Source organism: Oncorhynchus tshawytscha, linkage group LG02 (genome assembly GCF_018296145.1).
Source record: "Oncorhynchus tshawytscha isolate Ot180627B linkage group LG02, Otsh_v2.0, whole genome shotgun sequence".
NCBI classification, from domain to species: domain Eukaryota; kingdom Metazoa; phylum Chordata; class Actinopteri; order Salmoniformes; family Salmonidae; genus Oncorhynchus; species Oncorhynchus tshawytscha.
The window spans coordinates 25,318,494-25,343,170 of record NC_056430.1 but is presented as its reverse complement, the minus strand read 5'-3'; the positions used below and the strand labels follow the sequence as shown (position 1 = coordinate 25,343,170).

Sequence of the window (24,677 nt, the reverse complement as noted above, 5' to 3'; positions counted from 1 at the left end):
AACATGTTCCAAACAGAGCCGTCCACATGATGAATAACTATAATCACCCCTACATTTTCCACAAGATGAAAATAAACTAAATTCCATCATTCTAATACAAAGATTTGTCTGCTGTCTTTGTGAGACTCCAGGCACAGAGTTTATAAAAGTGCATTTGCCTCCATAGACTGCCTCTCTCTTATTCAATCAAAGAGTCATTTTTTATTGCCAGTGCGAGAGCACATGATTGCAATAATCCAGTTGATAAATGGAGGTGGGGCAGCACTGTAGCCAGTGTGCTTGGTGCACCAGATAATATTTTTCTCATAAAGGGACCAGGCAGGCCTCTAATTCAGATTTACTGCATGTTCAAAATTACTGGATAAAATATGTAGATTGTTTCAGTGGGTTAAGGAACAGTGATAGAACAACTTCTCTTTATTACTGCCTTTGGTTCATGGCTGAGAGGTTCTCTGTTGCGTTTCCCAGTGATGGCACTCACTACAAATGAGAGAATATTTGATGCAGGCGATTTCATGATAATCCAAAAGCCAACCTTCCCTTAGGTTTGAATCTAATTGAAGATAGCAAAAAATACATTGCTATTTGACCTTGTTTGTATTGACAGACAAAAACAATTTCATCTCAAACAATCACTGGATGAAAAATTGTTTTTGTGAAAAACGGATGGCAAAGCTTTGTTTCTCTGGGGGGGTAGTATGACCGCCATCTTCTCTCCACACACTAGTCGGGTTTTGGGGGCATTCTCTAGATCAGATCAAATCTGGCTGCAAAATGGCCTGACTGCAGGACTTTGCATTCATTTATTATTCATGCAGAGTATTTTAAAGTTGATTTAGAAACTGGTCAGGCTAAAAGACAGTTGGCCCAGGAGCACATTTGAAACCCTGACGTGTCCTGTTAAAAAAAACACACAAAACAGCAAAACTCAGGCCCCTTGTGCCCAAGAACAGACATCTCATGTCATTGTTATTCAAATCAGAGAAAGAGAACAGGGCAAGTAAGAAAGGCCATCCTTCAAGCAGAAGGTAGAGTAGGTTATGTGGAAAGTTGTTGGTGAGGTGATGCTGTGTGTTCAGCAGTCCCATTAGCAGATAGACTGGTGTAGGGTTGGGCTGGGGAGGACAGATGTTTCTAGCGTGCAGCGTGAGGCTAATGAGCATGAAGAAGACAAGGCAGGGGTAAAAACAACATTAACGGCGCCAACAACAACAAGAAACAATGGAAAACAACAGCCTCCAGAACCATTTATTACAGATGTAGAATCTTAATTTGAGCCAGTTTGCTACAACAGGAAATTAATCCTGCAGCAACAGGAATGGTGAATTATTATGTTGGTTATAATTCCTGGACATATTTTTAGGGGTTGCAACATTTTTCATAAGGGAAAATCAAGTCTGAGATTTCAAAGTAGAAATTACAAGCTTAAGAAGCCTTTTTAAACCTGAAATACAGTAATTATCCTGCAACAGGGAATTCTAGTTCTCTATTTAGCTTTCTAAAGTTAATTACTTGAATTTAAAGTAAGCGTTGATTGTGAATGGAAATTACAAAAGAAAACAGTATTTTAGAAGTAGTGATAAAGGAGGCTCTCTTACTGGCTGAAGGCCTTCTGAGTCATAGAGAAGATACGGTTTCTGTCCCAGTTGGATTACAACAAAACAGAGTGGTTTGGACAAGTTTTAAGGTTAATTGATATGTCAGGGCAATAACATGGATGGCGTATAATTTTTGTTGATGTTGTTATTTAACTAGGCAAGCAAGTTAAGAACAAATTCTTAATTTCAATAACGGCCTAGGAACAGTGGGTTAGGGGCAGAACAACAGATTTTTACCTTGTCAGCTCAGGGATTCAATCTTGCAACCTTCCGGTTACGAGTCCAACGCTCTAACCACTAGGCTACCTGCCACCCCAGATACTCAGTCAATATGAGTCCCTCCATTCAATCAGACATGGAGGGAGGCGTGGGCTCACCTACTGTTGAAGAGTGGTCCGAGCGGTTATGAAAGCTAACCTTTACTTTTAAAAGGCACACCAAATACGCTATGACAGAGGGACCCCCCTTCCACCCTCCTAAAGGCACCCCACCTGAGAGGGGCCACTAAGCGCCTGTCTGACATTTCTCAGGTTCACATGAAATTAACATTATCCACCACAAAACTCCCTATTTAGATAAGAAATCCTACGAGCCGTAATGCCTCATTGAGCCTATATATGATGTGATGTGATAAGAATATAAAGAGAAATAACAAACCTCAATGACCTGCTTGTTCCACACACGCCTAGACAGCCCATACAGAATACTAAATAGATAAATCAAAACCACTACTGGCATCTTAAAGTAAATAACAGCATACATTTATATGTTTGAGGCTGTTTTTCCTCCTCTGCGAGAAGAATGAAAAGGCTTTCGACTTTAAATGCGCTTTTTAGGTGATTAAACATTTCAATGGAGGAGGCATTATCTGGGGGACCGGGTGCCATTTGAAGAGGATGTAGCACTTATTCAAAGACCTCTTCAAATAAGTACCTTTGTTCTCAGGCAAATTCTTTGGATGCCCATTCAAATCTTTAGTGTGCAGAAGCTGCCAGAGCAGGTTGGGAATGTGCTGTGGTTCCGATGATGATTACGTCTGAGGATTCGTGACTTTTTCACATCTTAGTGGCACTTTATTTCACGGTAGAGAAATGGCCTGATATTTACTTTACCCTTTTCATGATTCTAGGCGTATGTTGCGAGACTCTCTTTTTTTTTCTACTGTGTTATTGACTTGTTAATTGTTTACTCCATGTGTAACTCTGTGTTGTCTGTTCACACTGCTATGCTTTATCTTGGCCAGGTCGCAGTTGCAAATGAGAACTTGTTCTCAACTAGCCTACCTGGTTAAATAAAGGTGAAATAAAAAAAATAAAAAATGTCACTACTTCACAGGAGAGGCATTTGAACTTAGAATTTTTTTATTTGATCAACAACAAAAAAATGCATATAAAAAATATTTTGATTAGTTTAACACTTGTTTGGTTACTACATAGTTCCATATGTGTTATTTAATTGTTTTGATGTCTTCACTATTATTCTACAATGTATAAAATAGTACAAATAAAGAAAACCCTAGAATGAGTAGGTGTGTCCAAACTTTTGACTTGTACTGTATATGTCTAGACAATAGCTAGATGTGAGTGTGGGTGATTATCGCATTTCTTTCACACGACCCATCAATTTAGACAAGTGTGTCTGGTAAGGGTGTGTCGACATGGCCATACTCGTATTCGTAATAGTATCCGTAAATTGACAGTTGACAGTCGATTGGATGACACTCTTAATCGGAAAAACGGAAGTGTTTTAATAGCCTAAATAGAGGTTGGCAAAATACCTCCCTGCATGTTCTCGCTGAAAAAAGCTGCAGATTAGAAGCAGAGCGCGGAGGTGTGTGTGTCTGTCTGTGTCCTCAATATGCAGCGGGTAGTCAAGTTTGCAGTCACTCAGTCAGAATGCGCATTAGTTTCATATTTTTTCCCTACCCTTGCCTCACTTGTTAAATATTATGCATATTGATAGCAAACATCCTCGCCTTGTGATTTATCATAGTAGCAGGCAGCAGTAATCTAAATGAACAGACCGAAAACATGCGAGGAAAGAGGAAAAGTGATCGGGTGAAATTATGAAGCGGAGTGGCCAGTGAAATTTCACTCTATCCAATCAGAGCAACAGGATCAACGTACAGCCCACCCTTTTCTTTACGGACAGGCAAACTAGCCAGTTGAGTTATTTAGACCATGCACGTGACTGACACAAACACAGGACAGTATGGTTTAGAAACTCTGTGGCTGACACATGAGAAACTTGCTTGCTGACACCTGAAAAAAAACTTTCTTCTTATCACAGATATTTAAAAAAAAAAATACTCTGAACATAATCGTATCCAGAAAATTGCCCATATCCATAACGATACTCGTTTTGTCCGACCACTAGGCTGACTCCTAGTTTGTTTAGCATTATCTAAGAATGATAAAATATTTATAAAATATTTTTATCTAGACCCTTTCTATTTTCGGTCTTGCCAGGGTAGGGTAGCCTAGTTGTTAGAGCGTTGGACTAGTAATTGGAAGGTTGCAAGTTCAAATCCCCAAGCTGACAAGATACAAATCTGTCGTTCTGCCCGTGAACAGGCAGTTAACCCACAGTTCCTAGGCCGTCATTGAAAATAAGAATTTGTTCTTAACTGACTTGCCTAGTTAAATAAAGGTACAAATAAAATAAAAACACAAGTAACCATTTCACAGAACTGTTTACAACTGTATCCTGTGCATGTGACAAGTACAATTTGATGTAGTGTGTGATTACAAGGGATGGTAATGTGAAGAACATTATGACCTGCACCAAAGTCAGATTAGGATATCAAATTTGTCACGTGCACCAAATACAACAGGTGTAGTAGACCTTACAGTGAAATGCTTACTTACAGGCTCTAACCAATGGTGTGTGTGTGTGGGAGTAAGTAAAGAAGTAAAAAGACATTTGAAAAATGAGTAGCAAGACACCTGTTAGGCAGGCTTATTGAGGTAGTATGTACATGTAGGTATCGTTAAAGTGACAATGTATGTATGAGTAAGCAGAAGCGTAAAAAGAGGGGTTGGTGGTTGGTGCAAATAGTCCGGGTAACCACTTGGCTTGGGAGTAAAAACTGTTGAGAAGCCTTTTGGTCCTACACTTGGCACTCCGGTACCGCTTGCCATGCAGTAGTAGAGAGAACAGTCTATGACTGGGGTGGCTGGAGTCTTTGACCATTTTTAGGGCCTTCCTCTGACACCGCCTGATGTAGAGGTTCTGGATGGCAGGCAGCTTTGCCCCAGTGATGTACTGGGCCGTACGCACTACCCTCTGAAGTGCCTTGCGGTCGGAAATCGAGCCACCGGTCAGGATGCTCTAGATGTTGCAGCTGTAGAACCTTTTGAGGATCTCAGGACCCATGCCAAATATTTGTAGTTTCCTGAGGGGGAAAGGCTTTGTCGTGCCCTCTTCACGACTGTCTTGGTGTGTTTGGACCAATCTAGTTTGTTGTTGATGTGGACACCAAGGAATTTGAAGCTCTCAACCTGCTCCACTACAGCCCCGTTGATGAGAATGGGGATGTGCTCGGTGCTACATTTCCTGTATTCCACAATCATCTCCTTAGTCTTGGTTACGTTGAGGGATAGGTTGTTATTCTGGCACCACCCGGCCAGGTCTCTGACCTCCTCCCTATAGACTGTCTCGTCTTTGTCGGTGATCAGGCCGACCACTGTTGTCGTCAGCAAACTTAATGATGGTGTTGGAGTCGTGCCTGGCCATGCAGTCGTGGGTGAACTGGGAGTACAGGAGGGGACTGAGCACGCAACCCTGGGGAGCTCCAGTGTTGAGGATCAGCGTGGCAGATGTGTTGCACCTACCCTTTCTGGGATAATGGTGTTGATGTGAGCCATTACCAGCCTTTCAAAGCACTTCATGGCTACGGACGTGAGTGCTACGGGTCTGTAGTCATTTAGGCAGGTTACCTTTGTGTTCTTGGGAACAGGGACTATGGTGGTCTGCTTGAAGCATGTTGGTATTACAGACTCAATCAGGGACATGTTGAAAATGTAAGTGAAGACACCTGCCAGTTGGTCAGCACATGCCCGGAGCACACATCCTGGTAATCCGTCTGGCCCCGCAGCCTTGTGTATGTTGACCTGTTTAAAGGTCTTACTCACGTCAGCTACGGAGAGCGTGATCACACAGTCGTCTGGAACAGCTGATGCTCTCATGCATGCCTCAGTGTTGCTTGCCTCGAAGCGAGCATAGAAGTGATTTAGCTCGTCTGGTAGGCTCATGTCACTGGGCAGTTCGCGGCTGTGCTTCCCTTTGTAGTCTGTAATAGTTTGCAAGCCCTGCCACATCCGACGAACGTCGGAGCCGGTGTAGTATGATTCAATCTTAGCCCTGTATTGACACTTTGCCTGTTTGATGGTTCATCGCAGGGCATAGCAGGATTTTTTGTAAGCTTCCGGGTTAGAGTCCCGCACCTTGAAAGTGGTAGCTCTACCCTTTAGCTCAGTGCGAATATTCCCTGTAACCCATGGCTTCGTATGTACGTACAGTCACTGTGGGGATGACGTCCTCAATGCACTTATTGATAAAGCCAATGACTGATGTGGTGTATTCCTCAATGTCATCGGAAGAATCCTGGAACATGTTCCAGTCTGTGATAGCAAAGCAGTCCTGTAGTTTAGCATATGCTTCATCTGACCATATTTTTATAGACCGAGTCACTGGTGCTTCCTGCTTTTGCTTGTAAGCAGGAATCAGGAGGATAGAGTTGTGGTCGGATTTACCAAGTGGAGGGCAAGGGAGAGCTTTGTACGCGCCTCTGTGTGTGGAGTACAGGTGACCTAGAATAGTTTTCCCTCTGGTTGCTCATTTAACATGTTGATAGAGATTTGGTAGAACTGATTTAAGTTTCCCTGCATTAAAGTCTGGTAATCAAATGGTAATTACACTATAAATGATCTAACACAATGCACTAATGTGTTACGAAATATACTGGAAATATTTAATACAAAATACCACAAATTCACAAGGCTGAGACTAATTCAAATGATTTGTACATTTTCTTTCTAATAGTACCATAACCATTGTTTCAAATAATGCAATTTCAAAGTATATAAAATAACTGAAAGGGGGTGCAAATGATGGTGGTAGTAGGTATGGAATTTCAAATCAATGCACATAAAGCAACTCCTTACACCTTTGTGTATTCTTACACCCTTGTTTTTTTTCCCAAATACATAACATGAGCTATATTTAAGTATATTTCAGTATTCTTTCATATATTCTGCAAATACTGACTTTCATCTCTATGATTAAAACATGTCCACACATCCATTGCCTTAATGTCCTCAGCTCAAATTACACCATTAACATTTCAATATTCCTCCTCAGTTCAGGCCAAAGACTGCTCTCATGGCAACTTCCATAAATGTATAATTAAGCTTGTGTTCTATATGCAATATGAAATGAGTGTGTGGGTTTTGGGAATAACAGTATTATGCACTAAGGTGATACGCATAAAAAGAAGAGGGTAAAAACTTGTTCAAATACAGTTTGTCTCTGAACAAATACACTGTAGACTGTGGCATTGTGCATTCATCGTCTATAACTTTTAAATGTTTGAGATATGAGGTATAATCATAACAGATTTTTAACCTCAGGACTATGATTATAACCTTTATGTAACTAGGCAAGTCAGTTAAGAACAAATTCTTATTTACAATGACAGCCTACTGGGAAACAGTGGGTTAACTGCTTTGTTTAGGGGCCGAACAACAGATTTTTACATTGTCAGCACGGAGATTCGATCCAGCAACCTTTCGGTTACTGGCCCAATGGTCTAACCACTTGGCTATCTGCCGCCCCATTGCCCAACAAGCGAATAAAAACCAAAACAATAATAGTAATAATTCATCTCAAAATGACCAACAACGTAAAAATGTATGCTAAATGGCATATATTATTATATCTCACTACAGACATAAAAAGTAGGAAGAGTGAGGGAAGAAAGTTTTTGTCAGGCAGAGCCAGGCCTAAACTACTGTCAGTGCTGGAGGCAAGGGTGGGATCCCCTGACACCATTCACCCCCTTTTTAGTGGCAGCCACCATAGCCCCTGAGTCTCAGCGCATGTCATTCCATCTTCCACCAAAAGAATACAGACAACGCATTTTAAAATAGAACACTGAATAATTTACATATGCCAAGAGTTTGGGACCTGCAAATGAAATACAATTATTATTTAATAGCATATAACTGTTGCAGAGGCCTCATGATAAATTTAAAGGGAGTGCATTATTAAGTCCTCACCTTCACAGTTTGTCCGGCTTCAGGGCCATCCTGGTGGGAACAGAACGAGATCATTAGGAACGGTAGAGAACTCAGAAATGCCTACGTTAATAATTCAACAGGATTTTAATTTCAGATGAATCATGGCGGCACCTCCCCATCGCCACGTGAATCTCAAAGTTTTTAATTTGTTTCTTTTGTCTTCTTTCTGTCCTTCGGCGTTGAGCTGTATTCTCACTTTAGTGTCTCTCCTCTGTCACATGACAGCTGTTTTTGGAAATGGTTTCTTTTTGACAAGTTGACTGGTTCAATAGAGTTAAGTTAAAGCACAATATAGACTGCATACCTCGAAGGCATTTTCTAATATAGTGATCAGGAATTGAGGACACAAATATCTAAAGCATTAAGAGACCTCAAAGGAACATCTGTATGACAAAAATGTATTTGGTGACAAAGTGTGCATTATGATGTAATATTTATGCAAGTCTATGAAGTAATGAATTTTCACATCTCCTTTCTTAGGTTTGTGTTGTGTGATTTTGTTTGTCGTGTGGCGCTCTATGCAGAGAACAGCAACCCTCCTGCAGAGAGTGTTGCTTGATACAGTGCCTCAGTTTTATGACTCTAACCTCAGAGCTGTCACAACTAATCTCACATCATCACTTCTCTATACCCCTCAAGTCAAAGAAAATGATATCCCCATAAACATTATTCCCTGCTTTTTTCAAACACATGAAATTATTTTTTGTGTCGGGCTGCCAAGCAGGCTTGGTGACATTTGAACATTAGCATATACTGCATATATCAAAAGTTATGCAGAATGACAAAGCCTGTGAAGTGATAGGCTGCCTGGCTGTCAAATCCTGCCTGGAAGTCCAATGAGAACCTGTTATTGTATTGTTCCAGCAGGTGGGGATATTCTGTTGGCTCTCGGTGCAACTTTCCTCAGTTATGCCTCTTATTCCAATGCAGAGCTACAGCCTGAACGAGTGGGAGATTGATGTAGTCCTGTTCTCTCTAAGCCTCTGTGGTTGTGTTGTTTTTCTTTCACTAAACTAACACACTCACTGACTCAGATGGTGACTCACACAATTGTTCACTTGGTCATTCACACATTACTCCTTCTCTCTCTCACTCTCTCTAACCCACACCATATTATATAGATAGATATATGGCCCACAATAATTCATTATTCAAAATAATTTTGAGCTTGAATAGTAATGAACACTTTCTTCTGTCTGATATGGACCAGAAATGAGCAATGGAAGATACATAAACAAAGGGATGTAGATTTGGAATTAGTATTCATCCCTATGTTGTAATGCTGGATACCGACGGTAGTGTGTACAGTATTACCTGTATGGCGATGGTGAGGGAGGAAGCATGGAAGTGTTTTTCCACCAGGCCAGCCACTCTCTGGGTAGTGGTGAAGAGGTCAGCCACCTCATCAGGATGCAAGTCTCGGAAACGCTCAACGGGCCGCAGAGGACACACCAACACATCTGAGAGACAGGCTGGTTAAGGAAACCACAGACAGCGAGAGAGGTAAAGGAACAAAGTCAGAGAGCTACATTATCAACAACACAGTGCATAGATACAGTAGCAACACTGATAGACAAGCAAGGATACTTAAAATGGGGAAAGAGAGGCAGAATCCTAAATTGAGACACAAGTGCGTTATTTGAAATATTACATTGTGTTGTTGTTGGCATTGCCTTCTTAAGCTGAGTCAAATAAACTCAATTGAGATGGTTTATATGGGAGTTTTGTACAATTTGTTCACCAAGGTAACTTTATATGTTTTTTTCAGTATAGCTAGTCTCCAAAGGTTAATGTGAAATAAAACAGAGCTTTACAGAGGTGTGATACTGTCCGTACCTCTGCTTTGTTCCTCTAAAAGGCAGGCAGCATAAAAAAGTGTTTTTGTAATTATAAAGCTCTATTTCATCATGTTCTACATTTAAGACCTATCCTATTTAAGATCTATACTATGAATACCAAAAATGAAACAACACTTATCATGAGGACACTTATCATCTCGATAGCAATAAAACTATTTTGATTATTTTCAACACCAAAATTATAAACTATCGTTGTGTTAGTCATGTCCTTATGGAAATAACATTGGTCTCATATAGAGAAAAAACACCATAGTTTTTACCAAATATTTTGTTTCCTCTAGCCATACAAAGTATACATTGAGACTTGGTTGCGAAAGGTGTTGAAAAACATTTGAGAGCTATGTGAAATATAAACAACCAATATTTATACAAACAAACTCAACAAAAAGCTGGCAGAACAATGACATTCTAGACTATTCTGTGCTTCCAACTTTGTGGCAACAGTTTGGGGAAGGTCCTTTTCTGTTACTGCCCCCGTGCACAAAGCGAGGTCCATACAGCAATGTTTTGTCGAGATCGGTGTGGAAGAACTTGACTAGCCTGCACAAAGCCCTGACCTCAACCCCATCTAACCCCATTGGGATGAATTGGAACGCCGACTGTGAGCCAGGCCTAATTGCCCAACATCGGTGCCTGACCTCACTACTGCTCTTGTGGAATGGAAGCAAGTCTCCGCAGCAATGTTCCAACATCTAGTGGAAATCCTTCCCAGAAGAGTGGAGGCTGTTATAGCAGCAAAGGGGGGACCAACTCCATATTAATGCCCATGATTTTGAATGAGATGTTTGACGAGCAGGAGTCCGCATACTTTTGGTCATGTAGTGTATGTACAAGCCATTTACAAACCCATTATAAAGTTCCTATTAAATAGCATAGGCAAGGGGATTGAAAGCAGACTCATTTATTATCAGTATTCTGGCTTTGAAGTAACTAAAATAGAGAAAACTGCCATGTTCATACCTTTTACAACTTAAGTGCATGGGGATGTTTTGTCAGGGACCAAAAATGATCAATTTCAGCTGAGTTATAAAGGTCATGAAACATATTTCACAGAAATTCTCACAATCCACACATCTCAGTGCAATTGCACACTGGAAAGTAATCAAGCTTTGTTACTAAAGCGAGACGTGTTGATGACAGGTGGAAGGACTTTGAGAGAAAATGTCCAAAGGCTGAAGGACATTTTTCCTTCAGACTCGGGTCATTGGATCAATAACAGTGTGCTGACAACACTATCCGGGAAACAGTTCTCTGAGAAACAGGAGCCAACAATTAAGGAGAGATCAAGGGAAAATAAGAACAGCAAGAAAAAAAATGCACCTTAAGATTGATATTTTCACAAAATCAAAAATGGGAAACTCGAGATAGGATAGTGTGTAACAGACTGACATGACTGAGAACAAAACCTGGAACATAGAATTCATGATGTATGTTCACTTCTTGCTTGAAAATAACTTTCAAATAAGCAATCAAAATATAACATTCTGGATCAAATTTTGTTATTGCTCCCATGTCTCGCCTTTTGATTCAAAAATCACTTTACAGCCAGACATGTCTTGATTACAGGCATCAAGTAATCAAAAATGATTTCCATATTCTATTGCACCGTGGCAGATATAATTTGTGGAGACAGACAGCAGAGTTGAATCTTAATGAAAGTCAAGCATAGCAATCCACTATACCAAATATACTTTCATATGAAGAACTGGACCATTATGAAAGATCAAGAGTTGTCACATTGACTTCATGTGCAGGCCAGATATATGAGAAAAATAACATCTAAAGTGTTGAATCACTGATGTGAAAAATATTCAAAAACTTGTCCACAGGCAATAGAAATGAAAGAGACATCCTAGTCCAAAACCAAACATAAAACAGCATCCTGCAGCGTTTGGAGAGGATGATTACATCCTTGTGTTTCATGGCATAATGGCTGTGTCTGGGCGCCATTCATCTCACGAGTCAGAAACAGCGGCACTAATGATCAGTTTGCTACCCTTTTCATGTGCAGCACACTGGAATGAAATCAGATATCATAAAAAGGCTTGATGACATCTGCTAAACACGTGTATGTGACAACTACAATTTGATTTGATTTGATTTTGACATCCGCACCTCATTCAATAATCATTCAATAATGTAATGGTTACTTACAAGCCCTTAGCCAACAAAGCAGTTTTAAGAAAAAATATGTGTTAAGTAAAAAATAGATGAATAAAAAAAGTGGAGGCCATATACAGGTGTACCGGTACAGAGTGAATGTGGAGGCTATATACAGGGGTACCGGTACAGAGTGAATGTGGAGGCTATATACAGGGGTACCGGTACAGAGTGAATGTGGAGGTTATATACAGGGGTACCGGTACAGAGTGAATGTGGAGGTTATATACAGGGGTACCGGTACAGAGTGAATGTGGAGGTTATATACAGGGGTACCGGTACAGAGTGAATGTGGAGGCCATATACAGGTGTACCGGTACAGAGTGAATGTGGAGGCCATATACAGGTGTACCGGTACAGAGTGAATGTGGAGGCCATATACAGGGGTACCGGTACAGAGTGAATGTGGAGGCTATATACAGGGGTACCGGTACAGAGTGAATGTGGAGGCTATATACAGGGGTACCGGTACAGAGTGAATGTGGAGGTTATATACAGGGGTACCGGTACAGAGTGAATGTGGAGGCTATATACAGGTGTACCGGTACAGAGTGAATGTGGAGGTTATATACAGGGGTACCGGTACAGAGTGAATGTGGAGGTTATATACAGGGGTACCGGTACAGAGTGAATGTGGAGGTTATATACAGGGGTACCGGAACAGAGTGAATGTGGAGGTTATATACAGGGGTACCGGTACAGAGTGAAATGTGGAGGTTATATACAGGGTACCGGTACAGAGTGAATGTGGAGGCTATATACAGGTGTACCGGTACAGAGTGAATGTGGAGGTTATATACAGGGGTACCGGTACAGAGTGAATGTGGAGGCTATATAGGGTACCGGTACAGAGGGTGGAGGCCATATACAGGGGTACTGGTACAGAGTGAAAGTGGAGGTTATATACAGGGGTACCGGTACAGAGTGAATGTGGAGGCTATATACAGGTGTACCGGTACAGAGTGAATGTGGAGGTTATATACAGGGGTACCGGTACAGAGTGAATGTGGAGGCTATATACAGGGGTACCGGTACAGAGTGAATGTGGAGGCTATATACAGGTGTACCGGTACAGAGTGAATGTGGAGGCTATATACAGGGGTACCGGTACAGAGTGAATGTGGAGGTTATATACAGGTGTACCGGTACAGAGTGAATGTGGAGGCTATATACAAGGGTACCGGTACAGAGTGAATGTGGAGGTTATATACAGGGGTACCGGTACAGAGTGAATGTGGAGGCTATATACAGGGGTACCGGTACAGAGTGAATGTGGAGGTTATATACAGGGGTACCGGTACAGAGTGAATGTGGAGGCTATATACAGGGGTACCGGTACAGAGTGAATGTGGAGGCTATATACAGGGGTACCGGTACAGAGTGAATGTGGAGGTTATATACAGGGGTACCGGTACAGAGTGAATGTGGAGGCTATATACAGGGGTACCGGTACAGAGTGAATGTGGAGGCTATATACAGGTGTACCGGTACAGAGTGAATGTGGAGGTTATATACAGGGGTACCGGTACAGAGTGAAAGTGGAGGTTATATACAGGGGTACCGGTACAGAGTGAATGTGGAGGCTATATACAGGGGTACTGGTACAGAGTGAATGTGGAGGCTATATACAGGGGTACCGGTACAGAGTGAATGTGGAGGCCATATACAGGGGTACCGGTACAGAGTGAATGTGGAGGCCATATACAGGGGTACTGGTACAGAGTGAAAGTGGAGGTTATATACAGGGGTACCGGTACAGAGTGAAAGTGGAGGTTATATACAGGGGTACTGGTACAGAGTGAATGTGGAGGTTATATACAGGGGTACCGGTACAGAGTCAATGTGGAGGCTATATACAGGGGTACTGGTACAGAGTCAATGTGGAGGCTATATACAGGGGTACTGGTACAGAGTCAATGTGGAGGCTATATACAGGGGTACCGGTACAGAGTCATGTCATGTGGAGGCCATATACAGGGGTACCGGTACAGAGTCAATTGTGCGGGGGCACATGTAGGTAGAGTTAAAGTGACTATACATAGATAATAAACAGAGAATAGCAGCAGTGTGAAAGGGGAGGGGCGGCAATGCAAATAGTCTGGGTAGCCATTTCTTTAGCTGTTCAGGAGTCTTATGGCTTGGGGGTAGAAGCTGTTTAGAAGCCTTTTGGACCTAGACTTGGCGCTCCGGTACTACTGAGTCCACAGAACTACCCTACACCTTGACCTCTTTCTCCTCTCTCTTTTCAGATTAAATCCTGTGACTAGTGATGTCCAGGCGCACGACAACCTTCCCACTTGACCCCATCCCCTCCTCACTTATCCAGACCATCTCTGGAAACCTTGTATAATCATCAGCACAGCTGGACAGTTTTTGTGTTACTATAACACTTGCCGCAAATGTTCTGGGAACTTTTACAGAACCAATTTTGGTTCTCACGCAACTGAGACCGCTCTCCTCCATGTCACTGAGGCTCTCCGCTCTGCCAAAGCTGACTCTCTCCTCTGTTCTCATCATCCTAGATATATCCACTGCCTTCAAAACTGTTATCTATCAGCTCCTCCTCTCCACCCTCTCAGGGCTAGGCTTCTCAGGCTCTGCATACTCCTGGATTGCATCCTACCTGACATGTCGCTCCTACTAGGTGGCATGGAGAGGATCTGTGTCTGCACCGCATGCTCGGTTCTAGGCTCTCTCCTCTTTTCTCTTAAAACCAAGTCTCTCGGCTCTGTCATATCCTCACATGGGCTCTCCTATCATTGCTATGCGAATTACACTCAACTACTATTCTCTTTGGCCGATTAAGACACCCAGATGGCGACACACATCTCTGAGTGCCTGGCAGACATCTCAGCTTGGATGTCGGCCCACCACCTCAAGCTCAACCTCAACAAGATGGAGCTGCTCTTCCACCCGGGGAAGGCCTGCCAGCTCCAAGGTTGACAACTCCACAATGTCCCCCTCCCAGAGTGCAAAGAACCTTGGCATGACCTTGGACAAGACCCTATCATTCTCTGCAAACATCAAAGCAGTGACTCGCATGTTCATGCTCTACAACATCTGTAGAGTACAATCTTTTCTCACACAGGAAGCGGAATAGGTACTAATCCTCTCCCGTCTAGACTACTGCAACTCTCTGTTGGTTGGGCTCCCCGCTTGTGCCTTCAAACCCTGCAACTTATTCAGAAGGACACAGCATTCCTGGTGTTCAACCTTACCAAGTTCTCCCATGTCACCCCGCTCCCCTGCACATTCCACTGGCTTCCAGTCGAAGCTCACATCATCTTCAAAACCCTGTTGATTGCCTACAAAGCAGCAAAAGGAACTGCCCCTCCCTACCTCCAGGGTATTGTCAAACCATACACCCCAACCTGAGCACTCTGTTCTGCCACCTCTAGTCTTTTGACCCTCCCAACCCGACGGTAGGGCAGCTCCCACTTAGCCCAGTCCAATATATTCTCTGTTCTGGCACCCCAATGGTGGAACAATCTTCCCCCTAATGTCAGGACAGCTGAGTCCCTGACCATCTTCCGAAAACTTTAAAGAGTATCTTACATATATTTTAACGGTGAGCTAACCCACCACTCATTTTCACTGTGTGCAGACTACACACACATCTTCGCTCTCTGCTAGCCCAACACATCTTTCCACTGTGTGGGGATCTTCTAGTATGCATTGGCTACCTGCTGTGGGTTGAATATAAACATAACCTAAGCATTATCTTCAGTCGAATCAGCACAATACCAGTGCATGTTTTTACTGCAGGCCAACCCAACACACATTGTCCTTGTGTGCCAGGGGCTTCATTACCCTCTACAGCATCCCACAGGTGAGATGGAGTCCGTATGGCTCTGCCTAAGCCAATCCAATCTCAATCTCTCAGCGGAGGCTGGCCAGGGGGGCACACTCATTCTCCAGGCTCCACAGATGGGGACCGGGGACTGGGGCCCGGGCGAGAAACCCCATTCTGATCCCATTATTATCTGTCATAACAGTTATTTGACTGCTTTCATCTGATTCACTCCTGAGGTCGCAGTGCATATAATAAGAACAAGGCATGTAGATTGGTTTTACATTGCAAATGCAATCATTTCTTTCGGGAAAACATCTGCCCCCAAACGTTATCATTTTCTACTGTGACATCGACTTTGTCTGGGTCTATGAGAATCAGCCCCTTCGACACCAGCCCCCACCCGACACTGTCACCCCCCTCCACATCCTGAAGCCCCCTCCCTTTTCAATATGCGGTGGGAAAATTGAGTAGCCGGATAAATAAATAACGGCACTACACAATTGGATCACAAATCCCATGATTAAGCCAAGAGAGATATGATCCAGTTGCATTTTACACAGTCTGAGAAATTAAAATGACATCAAGAGTAATGACATCTAACATAACAAATACAGATTTGTGCGCAGTGTGACCCTGCAAATGGTGTGGGGCTGGAGGTCAAGGCTTCAGTTGGGTGTGGGGGAGCACACACACACCTGCACATACACTGCAAACCCACACACAAACCTTCTGACATATACCTGGTCTGAGATGAACACAGCAGGCTTTGAATGAATCAAAGTGCCTCCACAGCTCAGAAATAGGGCTGCCAAAACAAGGGGATCCATCACCGCGGCAACAACTTGGTCTGTCTTCCTGATTACAGCTGTGCCTAAACAACCCCCATCACCCTTCACCCCTCCAAAGTGGCATGGATCTGCTGACAAAGGGATTCATTTCTGAAGAGGGCTCTTTTTTTTAACCAAATCAATCTACCCAAGAACTAGACTCTGTTCAGCAACACAGGAGAGACTAACAGAGCAATGAAAGGATATGAGTGTTTCTCTGAAGACTGAACAACACAGCTCTCTTTATTTCGGTTTCTTCTCTGCCGTATCTGTGAGGCGGGAGGACACAAACTCATTGGGTTTAATTACTATGTGCAGTCGTTATTGAAAACATCTCCGTGCTTTGGAATTGGGTTTTATTGAAACCCAAATTCCTCTAATCAAAGCTTATGAGTTACTTTTCATCAAATATTTACGCAGCTTTTCAGCTGAGTTACAGCTGGGACACTGAAAATAAATCATTACTTCAACACTTAATAGAATAAACTTGAACTCAATCTCATAGCTGCGATATTGCCCTGACACTCACAGTGTTGTTGTCAAAGAGATACGACGAGGCTCCGTTTCAACATGCTCCGCTCCAAACCCTCAGCAGCTTGCTGCACTGTATACCCTTCTAAACACACAAGCCTCCACACCAATAGGAATGAAAAACAAAAACATTGAATTAAAAGCTGACTTATGTGAAATGAGGAACAGGGAGGGATGCGAGGGTGAGGAACAGGGAGGGATGCTGCCATGCCTCCCCTCAACCCTTCCCCACAGAGCTGGGAGTTCTGCCAGTCTGCCAGAGACCACCCTGGGACATTGTACTCAAATAGCCACCCCCCCCCCTCTTCAAAATGTGTTATTTGATTTAATCAGATTGGTCAGACACTGTCATGAGAATACAGTAGCATATACTGTACACAGTGTACTGTCACTGGACTATGATGGGGGAGTCTGGTGGAAAGTAAAAAGAGGACTATGTCTGGGCTGTCATTCTAGCCACATCTGTGTCCATGAGATGATTGACACAAACATAGGCTGCTTGCACATTGTTGTTAGAGGGCACAGAAAACATTGGGGATAGAAAGATGTCTGTCCTTCATGTTGTATCAATATCAATAATCAAAGTTACTATTCAAAAATAGAGAGAGACAAAAGAGCATACCAGAAACAACTCCAGAGACATGGACAGACATGGGTACAGGCAACATTCAGGAGACATGGACAGACATGGGTACAGGCAACATTCAGGAGACATGGACAGACATGGGTACAGGCAACATTCAGGAGACCTGGACAGACATGGGTACAGGCAACATTGTTCAAATGCTCTCCAAAGAAAATATTGTGTCCACCTTTAACCCTTCACAGCAGGACTGCTCAACAACCAAGGCCCTGCTGGATCACAATTCAAGGATGTCTCTCAATACTCTCCTCAAGAAGAAAAGTAAAGATGTAATCCCCTTTTCCAGTGGTATGCTGTCAGGACAGTCAGGAGAGCCCATGAGGTTAATGGGACCATTCATTCTTTGGAAGGTCCAAGGCCCTGATTCCCACTTTAATGGACACATGCCCTGGCCTCAACAACACCATCCTCCACACATGATGATTACAGGGAGAAAAATGGGAAGACCAATGGTAGAAATATAACATTGCATCCTGTTTAGGCTGGAGAGCTCTTGATGTGTTCTGTAAAAAGTATGGCCCCCTGTCGCGTTGGCAAGGGGCACTTTATTCCAGAATGTGTTATTTTTCGTTGGATGGAGATGTTTACTGCAAGAGTTGAGGCAGTGAATGTAGTGGTGTCTCCGGTGGTTTTGTGAGTGGATGCTCATTTCTTACAAGGCTTAAAGAATAAGACACTTACTGTAGATGTGGATGGTAGACTTGGATGGGGGAGTTTGGTGTTACAGTGAATGTGGAAATTTATGATATGTGAGAGAGCCTGAGATCTGAAAGAAGGGCTGAGACAGGGTGAGCATATGGAGAGAAGCAGATGATGTAAGCAAAGCCTGGGATTGTACAGGATTTGCTGCTTACCTCATGAGAAAACATTCCCAGAACCAATCACAATCCTCTAAAATGAGCCCAACATGCCTCCAACTGTCACTTTCTTTGTTCAGTCATTGGGAAATTCTAAACATATCTATTCACACTAATGTATTGAAATAATTTTCCAGACAGCTCACCCATTGTTCTGCAAAAGCACTGCAAGGTGAGCTGATAGTTTGAATTGTGACGCCACATTGAATAGCCAACCACTATTTATTTGTAAACAATAGACTTGTCTGTATCATTACTACCTTTCCCTTTTTTTCAATGTGTTCTTTTGTAAAATGGGGTATTGGCTGTAATAGAGCAGTAAGCTAACAGCAGCAGAGAGAGGTGTGTATACACTGCCAATGAGTGGGTATAGGCATGGAAGACTCAATGCTGACTGGCAGTGCAGAGACAATGGGAGAATGGTAGAGAAATAAGTGCTACCCATCATGTTTCAGAAGAACAAAGCCTTGTTGTGCTATGCAGAGGCTGCCTCTGGCACAAAATGTCTGCTCATTTTAACATCCAGTCTAAAACATACATACTTTGAGGCAACACAAAAACAACAGGGAAGGAAAGGAAAGAAAAAAACAACTGAATTTCATTTTAATACCCTCCGTCGGGCTATTTGACAGGTATTGTAGTACTGTGTGTGCATGAGTCTATTCTACACATGATTAATCCATTCATGAGAAAACAGCCATTGGCAGGAAACAGATAGCACCTTTTTTTTAAGAGTGTATATCTAGAACCTAAAATGGTTCTTCGGCTATCCCCATAGGAGTACCCTTTGAATAACACCTTTTGGTTCCAGGTAAAATCCTTTTGGGTTCCATGAAGAACCCTTTCCACAGCGGGTTCTACATGGAACCATAAAGTATTCTATGGGGACACCTGAAGAACCCAACATTTTGGAACCCTTTTTTCTAAGACTGTAGATCTTCATACAGGAAGGATTGCATGGTTCCAGCTGAGTCACTTATTGTGTGCATTCAGACTGGACAAGACATGCAAGAGTTCAAGCAATATGCCTCAGTTCAGAGAACCTTGCAAACATCTGTCATAGAGAACGTGAGTAAAAAAAATTCAATCATTCAATCCATTCACAAACCCAACACTTTTTTTCTTATAGCTTGACTGATTACCTACATTTATAGTCCATTATCATCTCATAATAAAATATACTGTTGGTGAACCAATCAAGCTCTATTTTCTGCTATATAATTGTTCTATCAATCACACATCCACCTTACACTGTTATGGAATCTGTAAGTCAAAGTGCGACCCGGTTCAGAAAAAAAGCCAAAATCAAATCAGCTCCAACATACCAATCAAACATAAATCACACACTGGTGTGTGGGTCGTGTGAAAGCGGTTTAGCGCTTCTGTGCCAGGGGCTGTATAAGTGATATATGGTATAGATAGAACCTCTACCTAAACACAAGGGCATGCAAGCGTGCCACTACACCCCTTTGCAAATACCCCAACCCATCTTGGGTGAGTGAAGTGCTGGGTCTCTTTGGAGATTTACGACAGGGATATCCCCCGGCCTGGAACATACCGGAACTGAACAATAAATAATAATATTAGGGGAGATGCAGGTCTGGGCAACTTCATATTCAGTCCATAAAACTTTAATTAATGACAGATTGACTGCAGGTCTTCAATGAGAGTATCCATACAGTTCATTGTCAGAGGCATGAAAAGCAATTTACAGGATATGTCCGTATTATGCATAGGTGGGAGTTCAAGAGATGATCTGTCATATTGAAAGATTCTATAAACAAATCCCAATTCAAAAACACAATGGTTGCGATGTCAACTGTGACCGAAAATCTAAAATGTTTATTTTTCAATCTTCAATAAGCTCTTCTCTCAGAATACAAGGCACTATACCTCAGCAACATGTGATTGACTGAGGGGGGGGTGCAGGGAGAAAGATCTAGAAATACGATTTCTCACGCTTACCAGGCTTTCATCATTAAAGATAGGATTTCCCCTCTCTCCTGTCAATAGCTTGCACAGTTCTCATTCAATACCAAGTGTCTTGGGCAAAGCTTACCTCTGCAATTATCACTTAACTGTCAGCTAGGATTAGACAGTCGTAAGCCGCCCTGAGCGATCCGCAACAAAAAGAAAAAGCCAAGACGATATCCTGTGACATCTGCACTCTTAGGAGTACATCACTGGATGGATAGATGTAGAGAATGTAGAAAGGTAGAGTAAAGCCCTAGGACTCTTCGGGATAACAAATGCAACTCTCTTCTCTAACTCCTTATCCCTACAGGATCATGGTTGGCTTTAAACAGCCAGGGTATGGGTGTAAAGGCTTTAATGATGCTTTCAGATATAGTTACACCACCATCAGAAAACTGAGGGAAAGCTCGCCCAGTGAACCTTTCCTATAGAAGTATGAAATAGAAACAATGGATACACTTTCTTATCTTTCAATCTTCACAATAGGTGACTATACAAGGACACAAAGACAAGAAAAATTACACCTAATATTGTCACATCACCTATTCCAATGAACTAAGAATGTATTGTATAAAAAAATACACGTGATTTACATAGCAATCAATGTACAGTAGGATTTATTGTTCCATATCAAAGCATTACGCAGACAGAAATGCTGTAGTGATGTTTTTTCTCTAGACAGAACAGTTTATGTTCTGATCTGCCAGTAATGAAGGAGCTAATTGTTTATAGTGAAAATAGAGAGACATATAAAAGCCTAATTTACAAAGTGGAATTTCATCAAATTAAGCATGCTGAAATTTAATAATGGGATGTATATTAAAGTGGTCCATCAATACAAACAGACTACAAACGACATCAGCACTAATCAAAGTTTTTCCAATCCCCCCTTGATGTATTCTCAAATACACATGGATTCTGTCAGGTCAATTTAAATTCAAGCACTCTACGTACAAACATTCAGTCTCAGAAACAACCCTTGGACATGAATTGTCAGTTTTGTCTAGGACAATCAATTCTATCAATGCTGAACCAACCTCCAAATCTGATATGATTAAACAAAGATGGGGTGGGGGGATGGGGGATGAGAATAAATCAATATCTGTGGTAAATACTTCCAAACAGGGGGGCTTTAAGACAAGATCACACTACTCGGGTGGATTCTCCATCTCTCTGTCTCTCCTATGAGATGTAGCGACTGTCAGTGAGGACCGGCTGCTTTTCACCACCACATTTTTTATACTGTAGCAGTTGGAAAGCCAGTGACTTGGAGACAGAGAGTTGCCAAAGCATTACACCTTTCAGTTTTCTGGAGAACACAGACCCTCAGAAACGCCCTCAGCTCACGTCTTACTGACTAGTTTAGATGGTGTGTCCATCATTGGACTCAGAACATCCTCAAGATACGGGCTGCAGCAGACATGGTGCTCACAAAGAGATGACATGGAGCTCAAAAAGAGATCATACGGCTCCACATATTAAATAAAACATTTCTCTGAGGGAATTTGTGGAACATGAAATGTTGTATTCAGCAATAATCCGATTGTAGAGCGGAATATGATCCATTGTAGCTGTATAATAAGTGCAGGCAGAGCATTTTGATGAGTCCTTGACGTGTCTTGTGAAGTCTGATCCTGAGGTCTTGTATTGTCGGGGGTTACTTGACTCTGTCAGGTGCTGTTTGTTCCAGGAAAATGCTATCAACAAAGCAGCATCACTCTTTAAGCAGTTATTGTTTCTACCCAAACAGTTGAGAAGTAGTTGTAGTAGTCTGTTTTCTGTGTGTTTTTTCTGTGTGATGATAACAGACAACTGGAGCATGGCTGTCTGGCTGCCGTTTGTTCTGTGGAAGCAGTTGTGAGGGATGACAAAATGTCTCCCTGTGTTTTGTTTTTGCCCATCTGGAGACGCACAAAGATGAAGGATTGACGAAAGCAGGAACACGGAGGAAAATACTGAGGTGACAACAAATAAATCTCTTTCAGTATGAAATATTTTTTTTCTGACCAGGTTTCATAAGCTGTGGAGGATATCCATTCACATTATGATTTGTGACATTTAGCTGAAGTGATTTTGGTTTTAAAGAGCACTGTTGTGTTTGTGTACATTGTGGAGAAGCTTAGAGGGATCAAATGCAGTGGTAGGTGCAAGGTATGTTTGTGTATTTTGGTAACAAATATATTGCCGATTACATTTGTACTTGTGCCACTTCTATTCACTAATACACATTTAATACCTGGTTTGAACTAATGTCCTTTTTTTGCTGGTACAGTATAATCTTAGAGTTATAGTATCATGATGTACACAATAGTCAAATGCATCTATAATTGCTTTATTTGGTTACACAAATGTTAATCAGGCCTATCTCCTTTTGGAGTAATGTTTTATATATATATTTTTAATTGAACCTTTATTTAACTAGGCAAGTCAGTTAAGAACAAATTCTTATTTACAATGACGGCCTACCCCGGCCAAACCCTAAACCAGACCACGCTGGGCCAGTTGTGCGCCACCCTATGGGACTCCCAATCACAGCCAGTTGTTATACAGCCTGGAATCGAACCAGGGTCTGTAGTGATGCTTCTAACACTGAGATGCAGTGCCTTAGACTGCTGCGCCAAGCTATGACAAATACAATTGAATGATGTCTGATATACTTCATACACAAGTCGAGAAATGGCTCTCAAGTCTCCTTTATTGCTGTCTTTTTCAGTTGAGTTATATTTGCCTTTTCTGTAACTATCAGCCACACGCCAACTGGGATGCAGGAGAAAAGAGGAAGAACATGTGAACAGCAAATTTGTTCAGTGGAAGGTCCCACATGAAAAGATATAAAGTGAGAACGTTTAGATTGATGTAACTTTAAAGACCAGAGAGATGTTTCTTGTCTGCGTGGGTATCCATCATCTATGAAGCAAACAAACCATTTTAGGATCCCTGTCTCCCATAACCACTATATTATTGATGTGAAGACAATGGTTACCACCTATATGGTTTGAAAGCATATGAAATGTAAGAATGCTATTCTTTATTCAAATGTTGAACACACAATGACAGAACACAATGACAGGATAGAAACAACATATACAGTACCAGTCAAAGGTTTGGACACACCTACTCATTCAAAGGTGTTTCTTCATTTGTACTATTTTCTACATTGTAGAATAATAGTGAAGACATCAAAACAATGAAATATCACATATGGAATCATGTAGTAACCAAAAAGTGTCAAACAAATCAAAATACATTTTATATTTGAGATTCTTCAAAGTAGCCACCCTTTTCATTGATGACAACTTTGTACACTCTTGGCATTCTCTCAACCAGCTTCATGAGAAATGCTTTTCTAGCAGTCTTGAAGAAGTTCCCACATATGCTGAGCACTTGTTGGCTGCTTTTCCTTCATTCTGCACTTTAACTCAACCCAAACCATCTCAATTGGGTTGAGGCCAGGTCATCTGATGCAGCACTCCATCACTGTCCTTGGTCAAATAGCCCTTACACAGCCTGGAGGTGTGTTTTGGGTTATTTTCCTGTTCAAAAACAAATGATAGTCCCATGAAGCGCAAACCAGATGGGATGGTGTATCGCTGCAGAATAACGTGGTAGCCATGCTGGTTAAGTGTGCCTTGAACTCTAAATAAATCATTGACAGTATCACCAGCAAAGCACCCCCACACCATCACACCTCCTCCTCTATGCTTCACGGTGGGAACCACACATGCGGAGATAATCCGCTCACCTACTCTGTGTCTCACAAAGACACAGCGGTTAGAACCAAAAATCTCAAATTTGGACATCAGACCAAAGGACAGATTTCCACCTGTCTAATGTCCATTGCTCATGTTTCTTTGCCCAAGCAAATCTCTTCTTCTTATTGGTGTGCTTTAAAACCTGTTGTGACTAGGGGGCAGTATTTTCATTTTTGGAAAAATAACATACCCAAAGTAAAACGGGATATTTTGTCAGGACAAGATGCTAGAATATGCATATAATTGACAGCTTAGGATAGAAAACACTCTAAAGTTTCCAAAACTGTAAAAATATTGTCCGTGAGTATAACATAACTGATATTGCAGGCGAAAGCCTGAGAGAAATCCAATCTGGAAGTGCCTCATGTTTTGAAAGCTCTGCGT

At 42.0% G+C, this 24,677-nt stretch overlaps 1 protein-coding gene across 2 annotated transcripts in view; it reads right to left on the bottom strand.

Annotated features, from left to right (window-relative positions):
- The window catches only part of fhit (fragile histidine triad diadenosine triphosphatase), a 299,129-nt gene that overhangs the window by 48,093 nt on the left and 226,359 nt on the right, over nucleotides 1–24,677 (bottom strand). For both annotated transcript variants that reach the window (XM_024380237.2, XM_024380227.2), the window contains 2 exons: nucleotides 9,212–9,357; nucleotides 7,877–7,906 (listed from right to left, as the gene is read on the bottom strand). In XM_024380237.2, coding sequence (XP_024236005.1) covers nucleotides 7,877–7,906; nucleotides 9,212–9,357 — 176 coding nt within the window. The remainder of the gene's footprint in view (nucleotides 1–7,876; nucleotides 7,907–9,211; nucleotides 9,358–24,677) is intronic.